The sequence below is a fragment of the Salvelinus alpinus genome, chromosome 6 (assembly GCF_045679555.1).
Source record: "Salvelinus alpinus chromosome 6, SLU_Salpinus.1, whole genome shotgun sequence".
NCBI classification, from domain to species: domain Eukaryota; kingdom Metazoa; phylum Chordata; class Actinopteri; order Salmoniformes; family Salmonidae; genus Salvelinus; species Salvelinus alpinus.
The window spans coordinates 30,592,072-30,610,354 of NC_092091.1; the positions used below are offsets into that span (position 1 = coordinate 30,592,072).

The window sequence follows — 18,283 nt, forward strand, 5'->3', positions numbered from 1 at the left end:
CTGGATGTCCTTTGGGTGGTGGACCATTCTTGATACACACGGGAAACCGTTGAGTGTGAAACCCAGCAGCGTTGCTGTTCTTGACACACTCAAACCGGTGCGCCTGGCACCTACTACCATACCTCGTTCAAAGGCACTTAAATCTTTTGTCTTGCCCATTCACCCTCGGAATGGCACATACACACAATCCATGTCTCAATTGTCTCAATGCTTAAAAATCGTTCTTTAACCTGTCTCCTCCCCTTCATCTACACTAACTGAAGTGGATTTAAGAAGTGATATCAATAAGGGATCATAGCATTCACCTGGTTTCACCTGGTCAGTCTACTGTATGTCCTGCAAACTCAACTCGAAGCCAGTTCCATTGCATTTTTTCATTGCTCCCCTCTAATCAGGGACTGATTTAGACCAGGTGTGTGCCATTAATGCACTAAGGTCAATGTCCTCCTGATCTTTATTATATCTCTCAGATATAGGAACAAACTTCCTTCTGATTTTTTGTGGGGGACTATTTGTTGTTCCATGTAGTGAATCTGTTATTCAATGCGTTTGTATGGGCTATTAGAAATAAGGCCAAAAATACTTTTTTATAAAAAATAAAAAAAATGTTAATATATTTTTGGTCAAATATAAAATCCATAATCAAATAGCTAAATGATCCTTGGTATGACCTTCTTAAAACAATTGCGTATAGCTTAGCAGAACCCCCTCCCCCGGCTTAGCAGAACCCCCTCCCCCGGGTTAGCAGAACCCCCTCCCCCGGCTTAGCAGAACCACCTCCCACGGCTTAGCAGAACCCCCTCCCCCGGCTTAGCAGAACCCCCTCCCCCGGCTTAGCAGAACCCACTCCCCCGGCTTAGCAGAACCCCCTCCCACGGCTTAGCAGAACCCCCTCCCACGGCTTAGCAGAACCCCCTCCCCCGGCTTAGCAGAACCCCCTCCCCCGGCTTAGCAGAACCCCCTCCCCCGGCTTAGCAGAACCCCCTCCCACGGCTTAGCAGAACCCCCTCCCACGGCTTAGCAGAACCCCCTCCCCCGGCTTAGCAGAACCCCCTCCCCCGGCTTAGCAGAACCCCCTCCCCCGGCATAGCAGAACCCCCTCCCCCGGCTTAGCAGAACCCCTCCCCCGGCTTAGCAGAACCCCCTCCCCCGGCATAGCAGAACCCCCTCCCCCGGCTTAGCAGAACCCCTTCCCCCGGCTTAGCAGAACCCCCTCCCCCGGCTTAGCAGAACCCCCTCCCCCGGCTTAGACAGGGCTTAGACTGATGGGTTAATTATCAGAACAGAAAACCAGCAGGCTCCGGACTTCGTAGGGTCAGAGTTGAATACCACTGGTCTATGTCCTGGAAAGAGCAGGTGCTCCACATGTTTAGTATACTCAGTGTATAGAGGCTTCTGATGCTGAAGGTCTCTATATGTATTCTGACAATTCCCCATACTGCTATCTCACGCGGTCTCTGAGCGAGGTGTTAGCTTTAGAAACACACACACACACACCAAGCTGTAGGAGCAAGAGATTTGCTTTAGACACGCTATGAGCTGTGGTAGGTTCTGATGAAAGCCACAGGTTGTGTCGGGCGCTGTATTCTATAAAACACAGTGGGCTGTGCTTGTTCATTTTAAACATGCTCACTTCCTTCCTGCCGTACCACAATGTCTGTCTGACTCAGTGTCTTCATGATTCACATGGTGTGACAGAGGACTCTAAACATGACTAGCAGACTGCCGTCAAAAATAGTATTATGACTGCAATCTCGCCAAGGCAAATGCAGACCCGTGCCAGGCTGTATGCAGTGATGGAGGGATCTGACGAAGGGAGGGATAGAGGGACGAAACACTCCTCCATCAGTGGGGATGACTGTATCCTCTATCTATCACACTCTACACACACCAGACTTCTCCCTGACTCCCTGAGACAGTGTTCCCCCTTTAAATGTTCCGCTGGCATGTTTCCAGTAGGACCATATTTAGGAGCACACATTCCCCTACTCTCCTGGTGTCTGCTGCTGAGTCTGCATTTCTCACACAATAGGCTGGAAGGTGGTGTGTGTGTGTGTGTGTGTGTGTGTGTGTGTGCACAGGAAGCCTCTTTGCTGTGATAATGCTTGGACCAGCCAGGGGTTAGAGGTCAGAGGTGGTCAGCAGGGGGACAAGGCCTGTTCTGATTGGATGACTAGGTCCTTGTGAGGACAGTGTTTTGGAACGCATCCCGTCTGAGGAAGGGGTTTGGAATGCCGCCCACATCTTTAACTGTAGTGGGCAGATATATGATACCATTCACCACTCTGCTCAAAGCACTGCTACACACAGATGCTACAGTGATATATGTGCATGCAAAGAGCAAACAACAAGCTGCACAAGAACTGACTACTGTAAGGGTCCAGGTCACAAAGTGGCTCGGTGACTCGTGTTTGCATCGCAATGTGAAAAAAACAGTTCCTCACAAAGAGGGCAACAGATGCTACTGAGCCAGATGTCTATGTGTCAGGGGAGAAGCTCCAAGTGGTATCTGATTTTAAGTACCATGGCATCATACATGATTCCAACCTCTCTTTTAAAAAGCAGGTGAAAAGGGTAACTTAAATCACCAAATTTAACCAAGCTAATTTCCAATTTATACGAAATTGTTTGACTACAGAGGTAGAAAAACTGTACTTCAAATCCATGATACTCCCCCACTTAACATACTTCTTGACTAGTTGGGCCCAATCTTGCTGTACAACATTAAAACCCATTCAGTCTGTCTACAAACAGGCTCTCAAAGTGCTTGATAGGAAGCCCAATAGCCATCATCACTGTTACATCCTCAGAGCTCCTGAGTTGGGAAAATCTTGTGCAATACACCGACGCATGTCTTGTATTCAAGATGCAAAATGGCCTGGCTCCCCCTCCAATCAGTACTTTTGTTAAACAGAAAACCCAAACCCATGGCAGCAGATCCACAAGTTCTGCCATGAGAGGTGACTGTATAGTTCCCTTAAGGAAAAGCACCTTTAGTCAATCTGCTTTCTCTGTGAGAGCTTCCCATGTCTGGAATACACTGCCATCAGACACACATAACTGCACCACCTATCACGCTTTCACAAAAAAGACAAAGACATGGCTAATTAGACTTCTGAACATAATCCCTAGTTGTGTATTGCCGCTTTTCATGTTGTCTGTTGTCTGTAGCTTGTGAGGTGTGGAAACACTTTGTTGCTTTTATGGATTTTGTCTTGTTGCTTGTTGTGCTATGTTGCTCTGTCTGCATGCTATGTCTTGCTTGTCCTATGTTGCTCTGCTTGTGCTCACTGCTCATTGATTGTCTGTATTGTTATTGTAATTGTTTTTAATAACCTGCCCAGGGACTGCAGAAAATTAGCTGGCTGGCTAAAACCGTCACTTTTACTGAAACGTTGATTAATGTGCACTGTCCTTGTAAAAAATAAAAATAAACTCAAACATGCCACATATGAATTTACATTTGTAAGTACGAATCTACACACACACATGCACGCAGGCACACACAGACATACAAACACACACACACACACACACACACACACACAGACATACAAACACACACACACACACACACACACACACACACACACACACACACACACACACACACACACACACACACACACACACACACACACACACACACACACACACACACACACACACACACACACACACACACACACACACACACACACAGGGCCTTTTTTTCTAGTGAAGTGTCTTTGTGTGTTGTTGAGCTGGTAGAGTCTATTATGGGTCTCTCTATGATGATGTCATGACTCCGTCAAAGGTCATTAGTAAAGGTTGTTAAAGGTCATGCTCTGACAGCAGGCGGTCTGGAATATGACCCCTCACCTTTATATCGGTCCCCATCAGCTGAGCCTGTTTGGATGTGTGGGAGAAGGAAAGAAGTAAGGAGGAGAGAAAGAAGGGGAAAAGAGGAAGAGAAAAATGGAGAGAAAGAGAAGGAAGGAGTAGTGAAGGAGAGAAGGGGTCTTCAGTGCTTAAGTTGTAATATCCCGTTGCTAAGGGCTGATATATCCCGTTGCTAAGAGCCTTTTCCATAGGCCCACTTCCTGCCCAGTCTTCCCGGTTTCCTGTTTGGCCCGATGATGTCATCAGGACCTCCATATCTCTTCCTCCCTCTCGGGAGACCAAGGGTGAGGCGGAGAGTGGAAAGGGTGGGGAGGAGAGGGGTGAGGAGGGAGGAGATGGGTGAAAGAGAAGGATAGAGCGGTGACCTCAGGAAGAGACTGGCATTCCGTTTCTCTTCCTCCCTCTGCCTCCCACGCTAGGGCACAGTGAGCTCACTACCTGAGGGGGAGGGGGAGGAAGAGGGTGGAGAGAGGGCTGAGGAAAGGGGTGAGGAAGGGAGAAACGCCTGGCTCACTGTGTTCTAGTCCTAATGATGATGATGATGATGATGATGATGATGTAGGGCTGTGGTCACTGTGAGCCATGTTCAGTCATTTCCTCTGGTCAAATTCCTCACTATAGCTGCTTATTATGTGTAGGTACTTTATCTCTCTCTCTCTCTCTCTCTCCCTCTCCCTCCATCTCTCTCTCTCTCTCTCTCCCTCTCCCTCTCCCTCCATCTCTCTCTCTATCGCTCTCTAGGTGTTCTATGTATCTGACCTGTTCAAGCCGAGGGTGAAGCCTGCCTCACCCCCTCCCTCCCCCATCAAGAAGGAGCTCCTCCCCCCTGCTGACATCATCGAGCGGAACAATCACCACAACATGGTGTGAGACAGGCCCCGCCCCTTCCCATGACCGAGGAGCCTATCACAGCGTGATTGGACATTAGAATGTAGCGACCAGAGAGACTATCGCCGTGTCTCATATCACACTCTGTTCCTTATGTAGTAGTGCACTACTTATCACGCGTTGTGGTCCAAAGTAGTGCACTACTTAGGAAATAGCCTGTTATTTGAGACCTGCCCTGCAAAGACCACTCTCACTATCCAGATTCTTTAACTACTATTGTTATTACTACTATTCTGATTTGAGCCCAAGTTAGAGCAAAAAGAAGACTCAAAAGCTAAAAGACAAGAAGTTACAGACAGCAGTGCAGAGCCACTGAAACAGAACACTTTGTAACTACACAAAGGGAAAAAAGTGTAAAAATAAATAAATGAATGAGTGAATGAATGAATGAATGAAGCAAGGAAAGAAAGACAGTCTCTGTCTGAGGCCTTGACATAGGATAACAACTTCCTTAGTGATAGGAACGATATTACTGCAAAATTACTAGCAAACGACACATACAGTATATGAGTAACAATATAGAGCAGAATAACTTACAGCACTATAATCCAGTTGACTGTCAATTATCACCACTCGCCACCAGATGAAGCAGCTATTAGAACACTTGTTGATGATCATGTAGAGCAGGGGCGTCAAACTCTTTCCATGGAGGGCCTAGTGTCTGCTGGTTTTTGGTCTTTCCTTTCGATTAAGACCTAAACAACCAGGTGCGCGGAGTTTCTTACTAATTAGTGACTTTAATTCATCAATCAAGTACAAGGGAGGAGCGGAAACCCGCAGACACTCTGCCCTCGGTTGAATGAGTGTGACACGTGACGTAGAGGGTTAAAGTAAACCTGTAACTAGTTAACTTGTCCAATGCCAGCTACTGACTACTACTAGAGAAGGAAGAGACCTGGAGAGGAACCAGACCCATACTACTCTAGCTCCTACCACCAAGTAGAAATTTGGACCAGTCTAGTTCTCAGTTCGGCAAGGCTCTTCTAGCTGCCTCTCTGGGTAACCTAACCTGGGATGATGCTTTCTGAAAGAGGGGGGTAGGATGAAGCAGGGGTTCTTGAAAGAGGGATGCTAAAAGAGTAGGGATATTGATTGGTATTAGTTTGGGGGATTCGGGGGAGGAAGAGAAGGGGGGGGAGATAAATATCTCTCAGCCACCTGTCACCCTGTCTGGGGGTGTGGCTGTGCCATGCTGCCGCTTGATTGGCTGCATATGTGGGGGTGTGGTCTGTCACCATGGACACATGGTTGATAGACAGCTAAGCTGGGACATTATGGGATAGGGGCTCTTTCTGCTGGCAGGGAGGGGCTCTGGCCAACTAATCACTCGTTAGCGGTATGTATGTATGCATGTGTCCTGTGTGTCACTGTGTTGGTGCGTGCCAGTGTGTCTGCTTTTGTGTATGTGTGATGTGTATAGGTTTGCGTGTCTTGTGTATTTGTGTGATTGTCTTTGTGTGTGTGTGTGTGTCTTTGATGAACCATCCGGGTAGTGTGTGTAGAATGAACCCTCCTCACACACACCATTGTCTGTGCCAAGAATGTGTGCCACTACGTGTGTGTGTGTGTGTGTGTGTGTGTGTGTGTGTGTGTGTGTGTGTGTGTGTGTGTGTGTGTGTGCGTGTGCGTGTGCGTGTGTGTGTGTGTGTGTGTCAGAGAGGGCCAGAGGTGGAGGACTGAGACCCTGTCCAGAGATGGTTAGAAAACTGTGGATTTAATATTTTTATTTTCTGCTACGATGCATCTTTAACATGTTCAGTGCTAGTCCAGTCATGCCATTAACTAACTGCTCCCCATCAGTCATTTTATTTTCCAGTTCAGCTTACTCAGGGCAAATCTCAAATGGCATGCTATTCCCTATAGAATGCACTTCTGGCTAAAATAAGTGCACTAGATAGGGAATAGGGTGCCATTTTGGATAGAGCCTAAGACATCTTCTCAACATCACCACTTCAAAACGTTGCACATCTTTCGAATCACGTTTAGTCCGTCCTATCATTTTGGCAAACCCTTTCCTTTTCATTTTATAAATGTATAAATAATGTATAGTTCACAAAAATTAACTGTGTAAGATATTATTTCTTATGTTTAACTATTGTCCACTATGAAACCGCAACCTCTGTTCTCTACCCAAGTGCTGCTTAAAAAGCACTGATTTACAGATTTTTTTATTTAGTTAACTCAAATATTGTAGATTTGTGGTAGTAAGTTTTTAATACGCATTGAAAACAAACCTACAATTGTATTAAAATTCACTATTAGTATTTTCGTATTGTCTCATTTTGTACAAAATAAATATTAGCAAAGTTTTTGTTTCTGCTTAATGTACTTAGCTCTACTACATGTGGTTTTAAATAAAAAGCCCGTTATAAACACAACTATGTGAAGTCTTGTCTTGACTGTATGGGTTTATGTTGATGGTCTGTAGTGTCAGGTTCATGTCTGAACTGGGTCTAATGAAAATAAGGTAACACTTGAGGTGTTGTTCATGACAACTCCGTAACAGTGTCTTAAGAGCATCCATAAGTGTCATAACACGATTCAAAACGTGGCCAAATTGTTATAAAAGCTTATGGCAACTGCAACAACTTGAGAGTCATATATGTCTATATTTCTTTACATTAGCGTAGTAAGATATTGACAACACTTATGGATGTGTCATGAACAACACTTTAAAAGCTAATTGTTACCGAAAGTAGTATTCTACACATATCTATCTTGGCACAGGAGCTGGACTCGAGAAGAACCTCCCATTTTTAAAATAGTGTTTATACATTTCTTGAAGGTAAAATGTGTTAGTACAGACAGCAGCAACCGTTCCAGTCAACAACAAACACCACAGACACCATAGGAAATAGGACTGGAAGTACTGTAATTATAAGTATTTAGGTCATACGGGTGTAATTTACATACACATACACAGTGAACTCGAGAGGGCTCAAAGGAGTTGATTTCACACTTTGGCAAAGCAGAGGAGCAAGTGTATGTGTGTGCGTGCCTGGGTGTGTGTGTGTGAATGTGTGAGTGTGTACGGCGTCATGTTGTGTGACTGAGTAAGAAACAGGCAATGTAATTTTCTCTGCAGTAACGTCTGTTTTCAGCTCAGGAGAGAGAAGTCTTTTAAGAACTGAACATAACTAACTAGATGTGGTGTTGAAACCCAGGTTCTGAGTGGACAGTGTGGTGTTGAAACCCAGGTTCTGAGTGGACAGTGTGGTGTTGAAACCCAGGTTCTGAGTGGACAGTGTGGTGTTAGAACCCAGGGTTCTGAGAGGACAGTGTGGTGTTAGAACCCAGGGTCTGAAAGTACAGTGTGGTGTTAGAACCCAGGTTCTGAGCGGACAGTGTGGTGTTAGTACCTAGGTTCTGAGAGGATAGTGTGGTGTTAGAACTCAAGTTCTGAGTGGACAGTGTGGTGTTAGAACCCAGGTTCTGAGAGGACAGTGTGGTGTTAGAACCCAGGTTCTGAGAGGACAGTGTGGTGTTAGAATCCAGGTTCTGAGAGGACAGTGTGGTGTTAGAACCCAGATTCTGAGTGGACAGTGTGGTGTTAGTACCCAAGTTCTGAGAGGACAGTGTGGTGTTAGAACCCAGGTTCTGAGTGGACAGTGTGGTGTTAGAACCCAGATTCTGAGTGGACAGTGTGGTGTTAGAACCCAGGTTCTGACTGGACAGTGTGGTGTTAGAACCCAGGTTCTGAGAGGACAGTGTGGTGTTAGAACCCAGGTTCTGAGAGGACAGTGTGGTGTTAGAACCCAGGTTCTGAGAGGACAGTGTGGTGTTAGGACCCAGGTTCTGAGAGGACAGTGTGGTGTTAGAACCCAGGTTCTGAGAGGACAGTGTGGTGTTAGAACCCAGGTTCTGAGAGGACCGTGTTGTGTTAGAACCCAGGTTCTGAGAGGACAGTGTGGTGTTAGAACCCATGTTCTGAGAGGACAGTGTGGTGTTAGAACCCAGGTTCTGAGAGGACAGTGTGGTGTTAGAACCCAGGTTCTGAGAGGACCGTGTGGTGTTAGAACCAAGGTTCTGAGAGGACAGTGTGGTGTTAGAACCCAGGTTCTGAGAGGACAGTGTGGTGTTAGAACCCAGGTTCTGAGAGGACAGTGTGGTGTTAGAACCCAGGTTCTGAGAGGACAGTGTGGTGTTAGAACCCAGGTTCTGAGAGGACAGTGTGGTGTTAGAACCCAGGTTCTGAGAGGACAGTGTGGTGTTAGAACCCCGGTTCTGAGTGGACAGTGTTGTGTTAGAACCCAGGTTCTGAGAGGACAGTGTGGTGTTAGAACCCAGGTTCTGAGAGGACAGTGTGGTGTTAGAACCCAGATTCTGAGTGGACAGTGTGGTGTTAGTACCCAAGTTCTGAGAGGACAGTGTGGTGTTAGAACCCAGGTTCTGAGTGGACAGTGTGGTGTTAGAACCCAGATTCTGAGTGGACAGTGTGGTGTTAGAACCCAGGTTCTGACTGGACAGTGTGGTGTTAGAACCCAGGTTCTGAGAGGACAGTGTGGTGTTAGAACCCAGGTTCTGAGAGGACAGTGTGGTGTTAGAACCCAGGTTCTGAGAGGACAGTGTGGTGTTAGTACCCAGGTTCTGAGAGGACAGTGTGGTGTTAGAACCCAGGTTCTGAGAGGACAGTGTGGTGTTAGAACCCAGGTTCTGAGAGGACCGTGTTGTGTTAGAACCCAGGTTCTGAGAGGACAGTGTGGTGTTAGAACCCAGGTTCTGAGTGGACAGTGTGGTGTTAGAACCCAGATTCTGAGTGGACAGTGTGGTGTTAGAACCCAGGTTCTGACTGGACAGTGTGGTGTTAGAACCCAGGTTCTGAGAGGACAGTGTGGTGTTAGAACCCAGGTTCTGAGAGGACAGTGTGGTGTTAGAACCCAGGTTCTGAGAGGACAGTGTGGTGTTAGTACCCAGGTTCTGAGAGGACAGTGTGGTGTTAGAACCCAGGTTCTGAGAGGACAGTGTGGTGTTAGTACCCAGGTTCTGAGAGGACAGTGTGGTGTTAGAACCCAGGTTCTGAGAGGACAGTGTGGTGTTAGAACCCAGGTTCTGAGAGGACCGTGTTGTGTTAGAACCCAGGTTCTGAGAGGACAGTGTGGTGTTAGAACCCAGGTTCTGAGAGGACAGTGTGGTGTTAGAACCCAGATTCTGAGTGGACAGTGTGGTGTTAGAACCCAGGTTCTGACTGGACAGTGTGGTGTTAGAACCCAGGTTCTGAGAGGACAGTGTGGTGTTAGAACCCAGGTTCTGAGAGGACAGTGTGGTGTTAGAACCCAGGTTCTGAGAGGACAGTGTGGTGTTAGTACCCAGGTTCTGAGAGGACAGTGTGGTGTTAGAACCCAGGTTCTGAGAGGACAGTGTGGTGTTAGAACCCAGGTTCTGAGAGGACAGTGTGGTGTTAGAACCCAGGTTCTGAGAGGACAGTGTGGTGTTAGAACCCAGGTTCTGAGAGGACAGTGTGGTGTTAGAACCCCGGTTCTGAGTGGACAGTGTTGTGTTAGAACCCAGGTTCTGAGAGGACAGTGTGGTGTTAGAACCCAGGTTCTGAGAGGACAGTGTGGTGTTAGAACCCAGATTCTGAGTGGACAGTGTGGTGTTAGTACCCAAGTTCTGAGAGGACAGTGTGGTGTTAGAACCCAGGTTCTGAGTGGACAGTGTGGTGTTAGAACCCAGATTCTGAGTGGACAGTGTGGTGTTAGAACCCAGGTTCTGACTGGACAGTGTGGTGTTAGAACCCAGGTTCTGAGAGGACAGTGTGGTGTTAGAACCCAGGTTCTGAGAGGACAGTGTGGTGTTAGAACCCAGGTTCTGAGAGGACAGTGTGGTGTTAGTACCCAGGTTCTGAGAGGACAGTGTGGTGTTAGAACCCAGGTTCTGAGAGGACAGTGTGGTGTTAGAACCCAGGTTCTGAGAGGACCGTGTTGTGTTAGAACCCAGGTTCTGAGCGGACAGTGTGGTGTTAGAACCCAGGTTCTGAGTGGACAGTGTGGTGTTAGAACCCAGATTCTGAGTGGACAGTGTGGTGTTAGAACCCAGGTTCTGACTGGACAGTGTGGTGTTAGAACCCAGGTTCTGAGAGGACAGTGTGGTGTTAGAACCCAGGTTCTGAGAGGACAGTGTGGTGTTAGAACCCAGGTTCTGAGAGGACCGTGTTGTGTTAGAACCCAGGTTCTGAGAGGACAGTGTGGTGTTAGAACCCATGTTCTGAGAGGACAGTGTGGTGTTAGAACCCAGGTTCTGAGAGGACAGTGTGGTGTTAGAACCCAGGTTCTGAGAGGACCGTGTGGTGTTAGAACCAAGGTTCTGAGAGGACAGTGTGGTGTTAGAACCCAGGTTCTGAGAGGACAGTGTGGTGTTAGAACCCAGGTTCTGAGAGGACAGTGTGGTGTTAGAACCCAGGTTCTGAGAGGACAGTGTGGTGTTAGAACCCAGGTTCTGAGAGGACAGTGTGGTGTTAGAACCCAGGTTCTGAGAGGACAGTGTGGTGTTAGAACCCCGGTTCTGAGTGGACAGTGTTGTGTTAGAACCCAGGTTCTGAGAGGACAGTGTGGTGTTAGAACCCAGGTTCTGAGAGGACAGTGTGGTGTTAGAACCCAGATTCTGAGTGGACAGTGTGGTGTTAGTACCCAAGTTCTGAGAGGACAGTGTGGTGTTAGAACCCAGGTTCTGAGTGGACAGTGTGGTGTTAGAACCCAGATTCTGAGTGGACAGTGTGGTGTTAGAACCCAGGTTCTGACTGGACAGTGTGGTGTTAGAACCCAGGTTCTGAGAGGACAGTGTGGTGTTAGAACCCAGGTTCTGAGAGGACAGTGTGGTGTTAGAACCCAGGTTCTGAGAGGACAGTGTGGTGTTAGTACCCAGGTTCTGAGAGGACAGTGTGGTGTTAGAACCCAGGTTCTGAGAGGACAGTGTGGTGTTAGAACCCAGGTTCTGAGAGGACCGTGTTGTGTTAGAACCCAGGTTCTGAGAGGACAGTGTGGTGTTAGAACCCAGGTTCTGAGTGGACAGTGTGGTGTTAGAACCCAGATTCTGAGTGGACAGTGTGGTGTTAGAACCCAGGTTCTGACTGGACAGTGTGGTGTTAGAACCCAGGTTCTGAGAGGACAGTGTGGTGTTAGAACCCAGGTTCTGAGAGGACAGTGTGGTGTTAGAACCCAGGTTCTGAGAGGACAGTGTGGTGTTAGTACCCAGGTTCTGAGAGGACAGTGTGGTGTTAGAACCCAGGTTCTGAGAGGACAGTGTGGTGTTAGTACCCAGGTTCTGAGAGGACAGTGTGGTGTTAGAACCCAGGTTCTGAGAGGACAGTGTGGTGTTAGAACCCAGGTTCTGAGAGGACCGTGTTGTGTTAGAACCCAGGTTCTGAGAGGACAGTGTGGTGTTAGAACCCAGGTTCTGAGAGGACAGTGTGGTGTTAGAACCCAGATTCTGAGTGGACAGTGTGGTGTTAGAACCCAGGTTCTGACTGGACAGTGTGGTGTTAGAACCCAGGTTCTGAGAGGACAGTGTGGTGTTAGAACCCAGGTTCTGAGAGGACAGTGTGGTGTTAGAACCCAGGTTCTGAGAGGACAGTGTGGTGTTAGTACCCAGGTTCTGAGAGGACAGTGTGGTGTTAGAACCCAGGTTCTGAGAGGACAGTGTGGTGTTAGAACCCAGGTTCTGAGAGGACCGTGTTGTGTTAGAACCCAGGTTCTGAGAGGACAGTGTGGTGTTAGAACCCAGGTTCTGAGAGGACAGTGTGGTGTTAGAACCCAGGTTCTGAGAGGACAGTGTGGTGTTAGAACCCAGGTTCTGAGAGGACCATGTGGTGTTAGAACCAAGGTTCTGAGAGGACAGTGTGGTGTTAGAACCCAGGTTCTGAGAGGACAGTGTGGTGTTAGAACCCATGTTCTGAGAGGACAGTGTGGTGTTAGAACCCAGGTTCTGAGAGGACAGTGTGGTGTTAGAACCCAGGTTCTGAGAGGACAGTGTGGTGTTAGAACCCAGGTTCTGAGAGGACAGTGTGGTGTTAGAACCCCGGTTCTGAGTGGACAGTGTTGTGTTAGAACCCAGGTTCTGAGAGGACAGTGTGGTGTTAGAACCCAGGTTCTGAGAGGACAGTGTGGTGTTAGTACCATGGTCTTCCACCTCTCACCTGCATCCATCTAACATGTTTGTGTTTCAAACCAGACAGAAGACAACACCAGTCTAAACACATCTACTCACTACAGGCAGATTCATGAGGAAATGTAGAGGGTATTAGAAGGTGCTACCATAGTTTTAGTAAATCCAATTATGTGAAGGTGTTAGATTACAATGAAGACAGTTGAATGGTTTCCATGCTCTCATTCAATTCTCTGACAGACTAGATGCGTAGGTGGTGGATCAGCGACGAACAATAACATGAGGGAGTAGTGATAATCTGGTTTACCCAAGATTATGTTCCAAAAGCAGGATCTTTATGAGAAAATGTAATCTTCCAGTTTCCCAAAATACTGTACATGAAATAGAGTTTATGTTTTTTTTTATTCCAATAATGCTTTTGCTGTTGTATTAATCCAAAAAGCACATTGAGACTTAATTGAAATTATATTCTAGCATTTCTAATCAACAGTGGATATTTTCAGACATGAATCTGAGAAAATCCTGTTATCTAAAACAGACACAAAGAGGACTGACAGAGACAACACATACACACACCCAAGCAAGCACATACAGTACCAGTCAAAAGTTTGGACACACCTACTCATTCAAGGGTTTTTCTATATTTTTACTATTTTCTACATTGAAGAATAATAGTGAAGACATCAAAACCATGAAAGAACACATATGGAATCATGTAGTGACCAAAAAAGTGTTAAACAACTGAAAATATATTTAAAATTTTAGATTCTTCAAAGTAGCCACCCTTCACCTTGATGACAGCTTTGCACACTCTTGGCATTCTCTCAACCAGATTCACCTGGAATGCTTTTCTAAAAGTCTTGAAAGATTTCCCACATACAGTTGAAGTCAGGAGTTTACATTTGAACCGGGAGCGTCCACAACAGAGTGGAATCATAACGCCTCCTTGCGGTAGAAGGCTCCGTTGCGATACGTTCTCTGTACTTCGTATTTTTCAAAACTCTTAATCTTCTTCAGTCCGGTCAGAGTCCATTGAAGAACAGGAAGTCACCAAACCAGAGAAGAACATGAAAACACGTGGTTTTTGACTATGGCTGCGTTTCAAAGGCATAAAAGACACACACTCGTCCACTTACACTCACCCTGTGCCCTTGGGGGAATCCCTGCAGCCGTATTTGAGGGCCCTGGAGTGGTCCAGCGTTGTCTGAGTTTGGCCGGTGTAGGCCGTCATTGTAAATAAGAATTTGTTCTTAACTGACTTGCCTAGTTAAATGAAGGTTAAACATATATATATATTTGGCGTTGGTCCAAATGATTAGCCAAGCAAGGGAAGTTTGCAATGTAAGCCCCTCAGCCCTCGCTTTTAATGGAGTTTGTGAGTGTACAATTATGTTCACTTCGGGGCCTGAAAAGCCCCAGAATTCAATTTGTGACGACTGTACATCCGCTAAGAAAAGTCAGCCAAAACTTAAAACCACAACGTCAATATACAAGTGTAAGTAAAAACGAATGTAAATAAATTAGAAATTGTGCTACTAATGCACAAACACGTCTTATAAAATAATGATGTAATGATGTTTTTGTTTGGTTAGCTTTTGGAAATTGTTGAAATAAAACATTTTCCTTCTTCAGAAGTAGCTAGGCAGGCTAACGTTAGTTAGATAATTAATTTGCCAGCTATCATACAGTAGGCGTATATTAATAATTATATAGTTGATATAAGTAGACATGCAATCATAATTGACTGTAGGGCATATAAAGCACCCAGCTACCGGTGGCTAAAAACACAATCGTTGCGGGACAAACAAATTTCCGGACAAGAGCGGTCCATTTAAAATTAATTCCTTCCTCCCTCGCCCCTTGCCCTGCAAGTGTAAACTCGTCAGACGTCATGATATGTCATCAGAAGTGTCCACTTAATTTGAGGGCTGAGGGGAAAGGGTGCGTCTTTTACGTGTTTGGAATGCAGCCTATGGGTTTATGGGATATCTAGCAACTTGTAAACAATGACCAATTCCTATAAGTGAGTAATATAATAAGAGTATGTTAAAAAATAATACACATTGGCTGTTAAGCCAGTTATACTTTATGACTGTTGCCTCCCGTTTTAGTTTATTGTGATGGTAATGATGTTTGTTTTAGATGATAATTATTAGGTGGAGGTCGCTAGCTAGCTAGCTAGCTGCTTTGTATGATAACTTGACTTGCTAGAACGTTTTAGAAACAACTTTAGGAAAAAGTAACTAAATGAAACATGTTTTATTATCAACTGAAACAATATGTTTCTCCTGTCTTGAATGAAAACGTCATATTTTGCAATCTCCTAAAATAAATGTGATCTCTGACGAGATACTCTAATCCACCTTGTCTTGTGTTGTGAAACCCTGTGCTCTCTGTCCAGTAGCAGAACAAGAATGCATAAAGATTATTTACGGCGTAATGAAATATGTCACGATGTAAACAGGGCAAAGGCCTAGATTCAATCAGATATGACACCCACATAAATTATGTTTTGACAGTGTTGGAGGTGTTAAAGGTGCAATATGCAGAAATCGCTCCACCATTTAATGGTTGCAATTTTTTTAATAGTTTGCCTAATTTCAGTTTATGTGACAAAACAAGCAAGTAAAGTGAAAAGAATCATTGTACCATCTAAACCGCTGTGAAATATCTTTTCAATAACCAAAAACTGATTTTCAGATGTTTGAAGCTGAAACCGAACGTAAAAGATGCAAAACCGAAACGTAAGAAGAAATAGTGCACACAGAACAGATCTGCCGCTTCTTAGACTTGCTTTCAATGAAAATGACAGATCCATAACTCACATGTCAATTTAGTCAGGTCAACCAAAAAGTTACATATTGCAGCTTTAAGCGCTTTTCAGACAGTACCCCACTTGTCCCTCTAGTCAAAACGGTTAATGCCTTTACACAAGAGGGTGACAGCCGCCGGTGACCATAGCAATGAAATAAACAAACATTATTGACGTGCATAAAGTAAATTGCTATTACACCATAATCATGCATAAAACGTATTTACATGCAACAGAAATTATTAATCCAAAAATCGATTATGAAACAAGGATTTTTATTATTAAACGTGACTCTGTAAACTGATAGTGCTTGCCAGCCAGCTAGCTAGCTATAGCTAGAGTGGGCAAGTTAGATGGTCCTGTCGTTGGATGCATGTGCTGACGTATCACCGCACAGGCTACGTTATCTGCTGTGATCAACACCAACGGCAGCGCTTGAAAAATAGAGCAGAATCCTAAGCAGTGTTCGAATACCCATTCTAACATACTGTATACTACATACTTAATGAGTATATACTACATACTATTCGTTCATTTTAGTATAGCATAAACAAACGGTTTCATTTCAGTTGAGTGTACTAGCGCTTTGCATGTTTGACGGAAGTTGACGCTGTTGTTATGCAACTTCTTGCTAGCTTGTTAGCATAACAAATGACTAGCTAGACATCTTATGACTTCATTAACAATGTCCATTGGCAACGCACAATGACTATACCACTTAGCTAAGCTAAGAATGATGTAAATAATCAAGTCAATACACATTGGCTAGTTAGTTAGATAGCATATATAGTTAATATTCTGGCAAGTTCGATGTATTAGTAGCTAACTAACCTTAGGTAGCTAGCTAACATACCGGTACAAGCAACTGCTGTAATTATATGCTATGCGATTCATAAGGCTAGCGTAGCTAACAAATTGTCAGCCAACATAAAGTGTAATGTAACTTATTTGAAAAGTCATTACTTTATTACATTGCTTAACATTTTCTTAACATTTGTCATCATTTGTTAAAGCAATGAATTTGTATCCGCTCTCATCGGACTTCGACTGCATATTTTTCGGCATTTTCTTCAAATCTGAAAATGCTGTGAAGCCACGCCCATTTTCTGAAGAATTCCATTATAGGCCCTGAAAGCACAAAATAGTGTCCACTGCTTGTATACTTCGTGTTTTTGCAAATCTAGTACGACATCCGGGAACTTCTGGCATACTAACTATATCCATATTATGCCCAATAAGCATTCTACATACTCAATTTACTCTCAAAGTATAAACTACTGATCGCTGTCCATGGTCCTGAAATTGTGACGTCTACACGGCTGCCTATTGCTAGGGTATCAGATTATGCGATGCTATTTGGTTGGGATTTTCGCATGTTTCACGAAGCTATAGGCCTACGGTATCGCCGTGCTGCCATTTAGAATCCTGGCAGACGGCAATAATGTATTTACTTCAGTAATTTCAGTAATTTAGTAATTTCTAGTAATTACTTCAGTAACCCTACCTTAGCCCTACCTCTCTTGCATCTTGGATGTAATGTTTGTGCTGCGTAAAACCAGTCTATAAATGCAAATAATACATCAATCCACTGTCAAAACAACAGTTTTCTAGGGATTGTTTCATTATACAGACAATGTAATCTAGCCTACTGGCATATCTATAGCTACGTTTTTGACTGTAGAGTCCCATATTCTCCTAGGGAGAGATTTTACACGGGACATTCCATGGCGACAGCCCAGCTGGAGAATGGGACTGAGGTTCGGAGGTTCCACTGGGTTAGTTAATTGTTTAATCTCACTGTTTATGAGCTCATTATCAGGCTGTCATATGAGCTGCATTCCTCAGGAGTATGTGGTGTGAATGTCTGGGAGTCTGGTGTGAGCAGTATTGGGTGTGTGTGGTGGGAATGAGTGGCTTTCACTCCTGTGTGTTCATCTAGTGAGTTCATTAGGAGATTGCACATATTGTACATGCAAAGGCCCTTATCTTCTACCTAGCAGGGCTCCGAGGACCAGTAATAAAGCTAACTATAAGCATGCAGTCATCTATGAGCCAGTCCTCTTAGTTTTCCATGTGGACAGGTTGTTATTATTACTTCTACTGCAGACATGAACATGTTTCACGCAGAACCTGGAATATACTATACTAGGCATGGACTAAGAATCCTTTCAATAGAGGGATAGTGTTGCATGGTGTTGGGGTAGTGCAGGGGTTCCCAAAGTGGGGTACTGTATATACAGTATATATATACTTTCAATGTAATTTTATGAATATTGCTAGCAACAACAGATTTTGGATAAGGGATAAGGGGAAGGCAGAACAAGTTTAGAGGGTGCAATACAATACAATTTAAGGGCTGCCTCGCTTCTAGTCCTTAGGAAACTTTGCCTGATTTTTTATTTGTTTATGTATTATTATTATTTCTTACATTGTTAGCTCAGAACATCTGTTATTACATACAACCGGGAAGAACTATTGGATAGCAGAGTGACGTCAATTTACCAGCACTACGACCAGGAATACGACTTTCCAGAAGCGTATCCTTTGTCCGTACCACCCAGGGCATTTGAACTGATTCCAGAGGCTGACCAAAACAACGAC

General features: G+C 44.9%; 2 protein-coding genes across 3 annotated transcripts in view; one reads left to right on the forward strand and one right to left on the reverse strand.

Moving 5' to 3' along the window:
• plpp3 (phospholipid phosphatase 3) overlaps positions 1-7,148 on the forward strand; it is a 47,094-nt gene extending 39,946 nt beyond the window's left edge. For both annotated transcript variants that reach the window (XM_071406285.1, XM_071406287.1), the window contains exon 7: positions 4,624-7,148. In XM_071406285.1, the coding sequence (XP_071262386.1) occupies positions 4,624-4,752 (129 nt within the window). In that variant the 3' untranslated portion in view covers positions 4,753-7,148. The remainder of the gene's footprint in view (positions 1-4,623) is intronic.
• Positions 7,149-8,022: 874 nt separating this feature from the next.
• LOC139579677 (mucin-22-like) lies at positions 8,023-12,654 on the reverse strand. Its single transcript, XM_071408523.1, has 11 exons — positions 12,371-12,654; positions 12,041-12,232; positions 11,645-11,836; positions 11,397-11,403; positions 10,622-11,139; positions 10,193-10,483; positions 9,764-9,955; positions 9,368-9,559; positions 9,120-9,126; positions 8,576-8,862; positions 8,023-8,437 (listed from the first exon to the last, which is right to left on the reverse strand). The coding sequence occupies exons 1-11, from the start codon at positions 12,652-12,654 to the stop codon at positions 8,023-8,025; spliced, it is 2,577 nt and encodes an 858-aa protein (XP_071264624.1).
• Between the last annotated feature and the right edge of the window lie 5,629 nt (positions 12,655-18,283).

Coding starts and splice junctions, on each gene's coding strand:
- LOC139579677 (XM_071408523.1), bottom strand. CDS start 12,654: ATGGGTTCTAACACCACACTGTCCTCTCAGAACCTGGGTTCTAACACC. Junction 11,837..12,040: donor CTGGGTTCTAACACCACACT/GTCCTCTCAGAA, acceptor CACACTGTCCAG/TCAGAACCTGGGTTCTAACA. Junction 9,560..9,763: donor CTGGGTTCTAACACCACACT/GTCCTCTCAGAA, acceptor CACACTGTCCAG/TCAGAACCTGGGTTCTAACA.